The 11,392-nt window shown below is 41.1% G+C and overlaps 1 protein-coding gene across 1 annotated transcript; it reads right to left on the bottom strand.

The window, feature by feature from the left end:
• Positions 1-9,489: 9,489 nt before the first annotated feature.
• On the bottom strand, positions 9,490-11,392 carry LOC115683451 (wax ester synthase/diacylglycerol acyltransferase 7-like). Its single transcript, XM_056304162.1, has 3 exons — positions 11,369-11,392; positions 9,964-10,245; positions 9,490-9,699 (listed from the first exon to the last, which is right to left on the bottom strand). The coding sequence occupies exons 1-3, from the start codon at positions 11,390-11,392 to the stop codon at positions 9,550-9,552; spliced, it is 456 nt and encodes a 151-aa protein (XP_056160137.1). The 3' UTR covers positions 9,490-9,549.

Here is an 11,392-nt window from a genome sequence, read left to right on the forward strand (position 1 = left end):
TGGATTTCTCTTTCTATAAGAGCATATGTCATTTATTAATCATAATCACTATACGGATCTTAGCCTAAACATAATCACATGTTTCTCACGTACATATGCTTAGCTCAAGTGCTATATCAGCTCGCTTTCTACGGCGCCTGATTAAGTACTCGCATCCGGTTTCCATCATGCATACATGATTATGGGGAGAAGAAGAGCAAACGTGCCAAAACTTGTGTATGGAGCTCACTTTAGTGCCAAAAGTTTGTTTTGGATCACTTTAGTGCCAAAAATTTTGAAAAACGATCACTTAAGTGCCAACTCCGGTCAGTTTGGCCGGAAATCCAACATCACATTTTTTTATTAATTTCTGAAACTAATGTGGCTCGCCGGAGAATTTAGTCAGCATGTACACATCAAAACGACGTAGTTTTAGCATGTACACTTGGATTTTTCAAATACTTTTTTTGATTTTCTTTTCCTTCTTTTCTTTTTTTCTTCTCTTTCTTCTTCTTCTACCTCCAGTCACCGGCCGCGGCCAGCCGCCTGGCCTCACCCGGACGAGGCCACCGTCGCCCGCCACAAGCGAGGCCCGGCCGACCCTCGGCAAGGCCGCCTATCGCCCAGGCCACAACGGCTTCGCCGGGCGTCGCCTTCCCCTGGGCGACACCTGGCGAGGCCGTCGTGGCCTGGGCGACAGACGGCCTCGTCGGATCTGGCAAAGGGAGCCCTCGCCAGTGCTCGCTCTCGCCAGATTTGGCGAGGCTGGCCGTCGCCGTGGCCACGGCGGCCTCGCGGGGCATCGCCTTCCCCCGAGCGATGGCTGGCCTCGCCGGATCTGGCGAGGGTCGGCCTCGCCTTGCCTGGGCAAGGGCGAGCCCCGGCGAGGCAAGGCCGACCCTCACCAGATCCGGCGAGGCCGACCATCGCCCGGGGGAAGGAGACGCCCTGACAGGCCACCGTGGCCACGGTGACGGCCGGCCTCGCTAGATCTTGCGAGGGCGAGCCTCAGCGAGGCTCCCCTTGCCAGATCCGATGAAGCCGCCGTGGCCTTGCCAGGGCTCGACCTCGCCGGGGCTAGCCCGCCCTCGCCCAGGCGAGGGTCAGCCGGGCCTCACCTGTGGCAGGTGACGGCAGCCTCATCCGGGTGATGCCAGGCGGCTGGCCGTGGCTGGTGGCCGGCCTCCGGTCACCGGAGGTAGAAGAAGAAGAAAGAGAAGAAAAAAAGAAAAGAAGGAAAAAAAATTAGAAAAAAAACATTGAAAAAATCTAAATGTACACATGGAAATGCCACGTAGATTTATTTTTTTAAAAAAAATCCAATTAAGACTAAAATTTTAATTATAAAAGCCATGTATTAATTTGGCCGGAATTTCTCTCCGTTGGCACTTAAGTGATCGTTTTTCCTCCGATTTAACACTTAAGTGAGCCTGCGAAAACTTTTGGCACTAAAGTGAGCACCACACACAAGTTTTAGCACTTCTAGTGTTCTTCTCCCCATGATTATGGGACTATCATGTTCAGTCTTATCCATATAATCAGAAACCTCATCTTGATCCTAATCAAGGCAATGTAGAATTGTATTATGTACTAAATTTGCTCTTTCAGCATTTATAGTATATATCGTCTCATCTCACCCCGCTTATTACAACGTTTGGGGTGATTGCTCGTGTAAGTGAGACAATCATTGCCTGCTGACATACCTTTTAACAATATATGTATGTTTGTGCTAGTCTCATAACATTGTACTAACTGATAAAACATCAATTCATTAACAAACAAGTACAATACATATATACACATAATCCAGTGATCCTCAACAATATTACATATCACATTCTACATAACCTTAGAGACATCCTGTGGGTCAAGAACATGTCTCTAGGAACAGCCTTCGTGAATGGATCAGCAACCATCCTGTTGGTTGAAATATATTGGAGGACCACTTCCTTCTGCGCTATTATATCTCTAATAAAGTTATTTTTTATGTCAATGTGCTTCGTCCTACCATGATACTTGAGATCTTTCACATAGGCAATGGCTGCTTGACTATCGCAATATACTGTCACTAGTCTTAGGACATCAGTGACAATGGCTAAATTTTCCAAGAAACATTTTAGTCATACTGCTTCTTGCACTGTAGCAGAACATGCAATAAATTTTGCCTCCATCGTAGATAAAGTTGTGCATGTCTATTTCTTGCTATTCCAAGACATTGCACCATCATTAAGCAAGAACGCATATCTAGACGTCGATTTACGCTCATCTAGGTCTCCTTCCCAATTAGCATCAGAGTATCCTAATAAGTGTAAATCACTCCTTTGATAGCAAAGTCGATAGTCCACAGTACCTTTCAAGTATCTCAGAATCCTCTTAATTGTTTTTCAATGTGCTTAACTAGGATATGATTGATATCGGCTCACTAACCCCATAGCATGACATATGTCGGGTCGAGTACACATCATAGCATACATCAAACTTCTGACAACACTAGCGTAAGGAACAATTTCCATTTCTTTCTTTTCTTCTAGAGTCTTAGGACACATCTTAGTACTCAAGCCTTCGCCTTGCATGACAGGGGTATGAATGGGATTACACTGCTGCATATTAAAGCGTTCAAGAATCTTCATTATATAAGACTCTTGTAATATAGCAAGGAGTTTCTTTAATCGATCTCTTTTAATCCTAACTCCTAATATATATGCAGCTTCTCCCATGTCTTTCATTTCAAAATTAGAGGATAACCACTCTTTTATGGTTATAACCAAACCCTTGTCATTCCCAGCCAACAGAATATCGTCCACATAAAGAGACAAAATTACAAATTTATCCTCGGACCGTTTGATATACAAATAGTGATCCTCTTCAATCATCGTGAACCCAAAAGAAGTTATGGCTCGATGAAAACGAAAATACCACTGTCTAGATGATTGCTTAAGGCCATATATTGAGCGATGAAGTTTGCAAACTTTACGCTCCTGACCTTCAGCTATGAAACCTATCGGTTGCTTCATATAAATTTCTTCATCTAGTTCTCCATTGAGAAATATTGTCTTTACATCCATTTGATGTAACTCTAGGTCCAAATGCGTGACGATGGCTAGAATAAGGCGTATAGAGGCAAACCTTACAACTGGTGAAAATGTATCCTCATAATCTATACCTTCTTGTTGAGTATAGCCCTTTGCCACAAGGCGAGCCTCATACTTTTCAATGGATCCATCCGCCTTTCGCTTAATTTTGAAAACCATTTGTTTCAAATAGCCTTGCGATCGGGTGGCAGATCAACCAAGTCCCAGACGTGGTTTGTCCTCATAGACTCCATTTCGTCTTCCAAAGTTTTTCTCCATTCTTCCTTGTCAGGAGATGAGAGAGCCTCTTGAACTATCTTAGGCTCTGCATCGTCTTGTGCAACAATCATAAATGTTTCCCCTTCAATCTCAAATCGACGACGGAGAAAACTTTTACAATTACTTTTACACAGCTAAACTTCTTGATAATTTAGTTTGCCAGGCAACGCTACACTCCCACTAGGTCTTGTATGTTGAGGTAAATATGTATTTCCCTCAATAACATTAGTGGTTGTGTTATCGGGATCTTCCATCTCATATAATTGGAAGTCCTTATCGATCTCACTTTTACTAGGAAAACCGTTCTCCAAGAACGTGACATCTCGTGACTCTATTTCAGTCACACTTCCATCAGCTTGTTCACCTATGAACATGTACCCTTTGGAGTGTTCAGAGTATCTAATCAAGATACACTTTTTTCCTCTATGGCCTAATTTGCCATATTTATGGAAGAATCATGAACATATGTTGCACACCCCCAAGATAGTAGATTACTTAAGTCTAGTTTCCTACCGGTCCATAATTCATTGGGGGTAGAAGCGACTGACTTAGAGGGCAGACGATTAAGCATATAGGCAGCAATCAATAACGCATCTCCTCAATATGAGATAGGTAGATTTGCTTGCGCCATCATAGACCTAACCACTTTCAATAGGGTTCTATTCCTTCTCTCTACAACCCCATTTTGTTGCAGAGTACCGGGAATAGTCAATTGTCTTACAATTCCCTTTTCATCACAAAGAGCCTTGAATTGCTCAGATAGATGCTCACGTCCGCGATCGGTTCTTAATGCCTTTATTGTTTTATTCTACTAATTCTTTACCAAAGCTATAAATCGTCTAAAGCAATCCAATGGTTCGGACTTATGGGAGATCAGAAAAACATAACCGAAACGCGTGAAGTCATCTATAAAAGTGATGAAATATGAGATTTCATGCCTCGCCCTCACATTTAATGGACCACAAATGTCAGAATATATGAGTTATAATGGAAGTTCAGCTTTGGTTCCTTACCAAATGGTTTTCTAGTTATTTTTCATGCTAGACAATGTTCACATATGGGTAGTTCAACATTAGCGAGTGACCCCAAAAGGCCTTCTCTTGCTAATTATTTCATTCTTTGTAACCCAATGGGACCCAGTCTAGCATGCCAAGTACTTGCATCAATCTCCACATTACTAAAAGATACAATTAAAGAAAAACAACCATCAACATTAACTTTTTACACATCATAGTCAATGTCTAATACCATTAAACCATTCAATACATGACAAGAACTATAATACATTGTTCCAAATAAATTGTCAACACAATCACCATGAAAATTAAATACATAACCTAAACCAAGAAGAACAACTACAGAGACCAAGTTTCGCCGAATATCTGGAGCATAGAGGACATCATGTAGGAATAGATTTCAACCACCATGAAAGGTTAATTTACATGTATCGATACCCTTCACTTCAACTCTTGAGTTATTTTCAACATATATCGATCTTCTTCCAGGCTATATCCGACGATACTTCACAAACGCTCCTTGGTCTCTAGCTACGTAGTCTGTTGCTCCTAAGTCTACAGTCCACATTGGATGAGATTGAGCAAGCATTACAGTGCTAGAAATAAAAGAATTACTCAAAGTAATTGAGTAATGTGGTACCTCTTTCGGCTCAGTGCATTCACGAGCGAAGTGACCCAGTTTACCATAATTATAACACTTCATCTTGGCCTTGTCCTTCTTCTCGCCACGCTTCTTGCGTCGGAAGGTCTTAACTCTCTTGGGTGCTTGTTCAGTTTCTTTCCCTTTATTGTTGAATTTATGGTTCCTCTTGCGCTTAAAGCCGAAGCTTTGCCCGAACCTGATTCAACAACATAAGCATGAGTAGGGGATTTTGTAGCTAGGCACTCAGTCATCTTCTAATTCCAAATGATGCGCAATATCGTCAAAAGTGATGATATTCTCACTGTGCGTCATATTGATTTTCATATGTTGCTAGCTGTCAGAAAGAGATCTTATAACAGCTTGAACACGTTGTTCATCAGTTAGGGTATGACCTGCCGACTTCAGCTCGCGTAACATGTTTGACATCTCCTAAAGATACTACCTCATCGTTAGATTTGGGTGCTTCCGGTATGTATCAAACTTGATGGTGAGCCTCCTCAACTTGGTGGCAGACGTACCCCAAAACTTATCTTTCAAGGCAACCCACATTGCTTGAGCTTTGTCATAACTTGTAAACTCACACATAAGATCATCTTGCATATAACTCAGCAACGTGATGCGAGCAATGCTATTTTTTCTTTTTCCAAGCTTGATAAGCTTCTTGATCTCTTCTGTGTTGAGCAGAAGTTCCATGCTCAGGTTCATCCATGGTGTGTTTGAGGGTTTCCAAAACCTTTTGCTCCTCAAAGATATACTGAACTTTTCTATGCAAATATCATAATTGTCATCGTTTAGCTTCTCACCCTTATTGAGGTCAACCACAATGGTTTTGGATGTCGAAGCCATAATCAATTTCTGCTACACATTGACATAAAAAAACGCATAATCAATACTAGCACATTTTCCACATAAACACACATATTTTAATTTGCAGCAAAGACAAACTAAATTAATGATAATTCAACAAAAGACATCGAAAAGAAAGTTCACTAAGTTCCCAATCAGCTTCGGCGTACAATTGTTCTACTATCATTAACTTGTTTAATTTGCACAAATTTTAAGTTATAGGTGATAACTCCTTTGAATTCTACCAACCTACGAACTCCCACTAGAAAAGATGATTACATGACATCACGAAATGATTACCAACTTACAAATAATTCATTACATCAAATATAATCATATGCGGAATTCAAGACATAATGAAAAAACAATGATCTCCGGCCATTGTTCAAGTACGCTCGGAATCAGGAAATTGTAAGCACGTTAAATCATATATATGCCATCATTGAACCAAGCTCTACACAATATATATGTGGCCATTTACATGTAGGCTAACTTTTGTATTTCTAAAAACCACAGTGAAATACAGGTTAGAGGAAATAAACAATGTACTTATACTCAAAAAATACGCGTACTCAGGGTTTCATATGCATTTTTATACCTTTAAGAGCCTCAAACATGTAAAATAATTATACCACAATGTAGAGGATGTTGATACAAAGGCAACAACACCAAAAATGCGCCAATCCGACCTTCCACTCGCCCACACGCACTGCCTTTGTGCGCAGCGCGTGTGGCGCACGCGCCAGCGAGCCATTCTGGCTCCTGGCCGGTCCAACCGGTCAACGGTCCGATCGGTTGACTGGTCAACTGGGTCGGGTCGCTGGCCAGCCGATCGCCGAAGGGTCGGTTCGCCGGCAAGATGACACCATCAATGACGTCAGTGTGTCGGTTACCGACAGTTTTGCTGTCGTCATCGATGACGTCAGCATGCGCCAGTTGGCCGATGCGCGCATGTGGGCATGTCCGGCGTCTTCCGGTGGCGTACCACCCGCCGTTTTGATCGTCTCGATGAGTACTTTCACCTTGTATGATCAAAAATGATTTTCTCCAGAAAAATATTTCGAAAAACAATCAGAACAGAACTGACGTTTATCCTCCAAACCCGTTCTTCGTGTCAGATTTTGTTTTCGACAATTCATGTTGCAATTTCCGAGCAATGAACATCCAGACGATATGAAGTTCATCCTCTCAATTCCCATATCAAATAATAAGCGTAATAATTCAACGGAAAAACAAGGTAGAGATCATAACCTTAGCTCTGATACCAATGTAGGAAGTAAGTTTAAGGAGAATCGACTAACTTGTTCAATACACGACGAACAAATTTTCCTAGAACGTACGTTGAATCACTAGAGAACAATGGACGAATCTACTTCACATTGGTTTGAATACAGTCACGAGGAAAGTATTCTCGTTCCACAGCATTAATGCCGATTGTCTTCTTAAAGTAAATACGGAATCCTTATGCGTCGTTCTTTGATGAAGAGAGGAGAGAGAGAGAGAGAGAGTTCCATTCTTCAAAACTTATTTATCTCTTGTTAGATTTTCATACTGAGGAAGTTACTTTAAATTCTCTTAAGAAACTCCCCTTACACCTCTTCAAAAGGTGTCTCTCAGACACACTTCTAATTAGAACAAATGGTGCCCCTTGGACATACTCATTATGAGCGGATCGACAAAATATAACAGGTCCTGTATGTATGATTCTAATTAGGACTCACTTGGTCAAGGGGCCAATTGCTTTTCCCTGGTGAAGTATTTGCCGCCTCTGATTTTCTTGTGAAAATACCCAAAACAAATGGGGGATAAACATGAAGAATACAGAAAAAGAGACCATATAAAATTGAAAAGCTCGTGAAATAAATTGCAGAGGAATTACTTGGAAAAGAAAAGGCGGGGCTTGATCCTAAGGCGTCGCGTTGTATATAATACTAATCGATACGCGGCTTCTATGGCTTCCCTCGTGCATCGTGAAAAATCATGTCAAAAGCATCGAGCAATGAGGCGAGTGCATGACTAGGTGTCTATGATTTTAATCATTATGAATGAAAACAATAGTAAATGTAACCACATGGCACCTAAATTCGCCTCCGTTCCCGACTCAAATCAATTGAAAAATGAGAAAGAGCTTTAGTGACAAACCTTTATCGCAACCAATTATTTGTAGGGGCAGGATAATATCTGTTTCTGTAGATTACATTTCTCGTCTTTAATACTAATCCAACACCATGGCCAAAAGATAGATTACCAAAATTAATACCTTTTCCCTCTAATCGTTGCTCATAAGTCAAGTCACACAACATTAACATTTAGAAAGATATGTATTATCTCTTTTAGTACTTTCTCTCGAGCTATTTGTTCCTTAGCAGCGGTGATTATCTCTTTTATGTTTACAGTAGCTATAACGTTATTATTCTTTTGCTAGTTCAATACTAATTTCGATATTTTTTCTTCCAATAAGATGACAAAAATTATTTTTTACATAAATAAACAACATAAAAGATAAGTTACGTTTATAATTTCCCCCGCAATTAACTCTAATGTGAATAATTTGATCGGCTGAGCCCTAGTTATCTTTATTATCATTCACAATTCGATTTTCATTAAACCAGAGTTTGATTAGACAAGGGATTAGATTTCAATCCTTGTAGGGTATCTCGTATTCTATATTCAAAGTTAAACATATCTCGTCATATAGCGATTTGTTCAAATTATATTTCCTTGGTTTATACACTAGCGATTATTATCGACCTTCTTTTATCACACTAAATCAATGATCTGCTGTTATAGAAGCTGGTTAAGAAGCCCACGAAATGTCAGCATATTACGTTCTTTCTGTGTTCAGTTCTAGATCTACCCACGTCGAAACTGGTTCGACCAAACCGTAATTTTACTTCATTAGGATCTTCTTCTTCAGTTTTGAGAGCGAGCGTCAACGTTAGTTTGCGAAAAGAGGGAAAAAAAAGCTGAATGTAACAGAGAATCAAAAGTAAGAAAAGCAGACATTTTAACGGGAACAGCGAAAACAGGTCACGCGCTAAATTTTTAACTTGAGACCTCGTTTTGGGATTAGTTTGGGCTCCCAAGACTCGATTTCTGGATTCATCCACTTGAACAATATCATTGCCAAAAACAAGGGAAATAGAATTAGGGTTTCATAGAAGGCGTTGCACAGTGGAATAATAGGAATGGGAATGGCTTCTACTGCTTCCCACATGCATCGTGAAGGATCATGTCGAAAGCATCAAGCAGCGAGCGGGTGTACAGCTCGGAGTCTATGAAGCCTTGCTCAGCTCGCACAGCTACTCTCAAATTTCCCGCATAGCTGAAGATCATTACGCTGAGACTTTGCAAAAGTTAATCACAAGAATAGATTTCATGGGTTCATCAGGTTGTCGTTTATGGAGAAGAAGGCCGCTCACAATCTGATTATGTGTTATGGTAAATAAGACATATCGATTCTTGCATTCGACATCCTATCGACTTCTTGTGGATGGCATAGGAGAGTAAATGTTGCATAAAATGTATTACGATATCATGTAGAAAAGTTTGTGCTTAGATCTGTAGATGTGGCAAAAGTTGCAATCTATATCAATATTTCGGAATAAGATGCATGTAACGACTCAGAAAATGAGGCTCAGTACCAAAACTTTAGACCCACCAATCAAGCATTGGTAATTTTATGCTCTTGGGTTGAAATCAAAATTAATGATAACTAGAAATATACCTCAGGTGTGCCGGCGACTCTGAAGTACAAGCCTTTAACAGGATGATTACCTAGAGACAATTTCTCCATTGGCCCCATAACGTTGGAGATGCCCATGCTCGAGTTTCTCGATGTCCTGCTGATGTGCTTTGCTACTGCCTGCAAGTACAAGCAAACAAGAGTGCATTCATATCAATTTTTTCAATCAGACTTAACATATTTAGCATTTTTTTATTAATTAATTGTCGCGACGTGCATGATAGAATAATTAAATATTAAACTGTACTTTCATCTAATAGTTTACAGAGGTCCCGCAAAACCTTACATGGTATTATAGTAGGAAAATCTTTAGTTCCAATAGTGATAGAATAATTAAATAGTAAACTGTGACTTTATCTAACAGCTTAAGCTATTAGACCATACCTCTGCATCTCTACATTTCATCATGATCTCAAGTAGCTTCCCTGTGAGGACTACACCAAAGGAGCTCCGTTTCCTCTTGATCACCTCATGAGCTTTGTGGACAAACTTCAAAGGATTAGAGAACTGAGAATCGCTCGGTTTCACTTTCAATATCGGCACATGCAAGAATGCAAAATGGTTTCCCCACAGTGACTTGGAATTAGGTTGGACCATGTCTCTCACTGGCTTGTAATCTCGCAAATTCCTCATATTCAGTAACACCAGTGCCGTGGATGTGACATTCTGAAATCCGACCCACTTGGGATTTATGAAATGAATGATTTATGGACATACTTGTAGTTAGATCTCGCCCGGAATTGATCACTCCTGAGATACTAATCGTTAGGGAAAGGCTAATTAGGGAATTAAACTCGCGCGACCAACGAAACTCGATCGTGAATCGACTTTCGACCATAAAAATTGCCGAGGTGACATTTTGAGCCGGTGTAGGCCGATCCAAGGATAGCTAGGGATCAATTCGCCGCTGTCACATTAGTGGATCGCAGGTGATTCCGCTTGACCACGGGATGAACTGACGAATGACCCTAAACCTATACCAAACGATCGAGCCCGTCGGAACTAGCGATCGATCCTCGCGATTAAGTGACAACTGAGGTCATCACGATTCGAGTGAACTTGAACGTGGCTTGATTCAGTATCGGCCACGGGTCAAATGTGTGAAATTCCCCAAAAGCCACCCGTTAGTTCGAGATATGCTCAAGTTATGTTAATTAAATTTGGTCATTAATTAACGACCAAGATTGGGCCTTGGAAACTATGAATGTTACGACAGGATGTTGTTGGCTTAGTCAGTCTCAGAATTGTCCAGGTTCTTCAGAAAATTCGAATTCTGGCGAGAAATGAAAAATGACCATTTTACCCCTGGGATTTTGTTAAGGCCAAGAATAATGGAGGAGGGGCATTTTGGTCATTTCACACTAGCTTTAGAAATAGAAGTTTTTGGACAATTTTGCCCTTGGAAATTTTTTGAAATTCCAATTTTGCCCTTGGATATTTTGATGAGAATCGATATGGGCCGTCGATTTCTAGATAAGCTTGAATCTTGGCCGTTGGATGGAAAGTTGAGAGAAGGGTAAGATGGTAATTTCACCTAGGGTAGGCTTAGAATAGCCTTTTCTCTTCCTATTTATTTTCTTTTCTCTCTCTCTCTCCTCATTTTCTTCCTCACGTCTTACCTCTCTCCCTCTCTACCCATCTCGGCCGACCTCTCTCTCTCTCCTCCCATGGCCGTGGCCGACCGGCCAAGCTTGCTGTCGCCGCCGTTCCGTCGAGCCACCGTTCGCCCCTCCGTCTCGTCACACCACCGCCACCACCGTCCCTCTCTCTCTCCTGTTTTTCCCATCACCAAAACACCATCACCAGCCTTCAT

This window comes from Syzygium oleosum, unplaced genomic scaffold (genome assembly GCF_021117445.2).
Source record: "Syzygium oleosum isolate NSW1041296 unplaced genomic scaffold, Sole_v2.1 Sole_v2.01, whole genome shotgun sequence".
NCBI classification, from domain to species: Eukaryota; Viridiplantae; Streptophyta; class Magnoliopsida; order Myrtales; family Myrtaceae; genus Syzygium; species Syzygium oleosum.

Coding starts and splice junctions, on each gene's coding strand:
- LOC115683451 (XM_056304162.1), bottom strand. CDS start 11,392: ATGAAGGCTGGTGATGGTGTTTTG. Junction 10,246..11,368: donor AGGCTGGTGATGGTGTTTTG/GTGATGGGAAAA, acceptor GTCGGATTTCAG/AATGTCACATCCACGGCACT. Junction 9,700..9,963: donor TGAAATGTAGAGATGCAGAG/GTATGGTCTAAT, acceptor TTGTACTTGCAG/GCAGTAGCAAAGCACATCAG.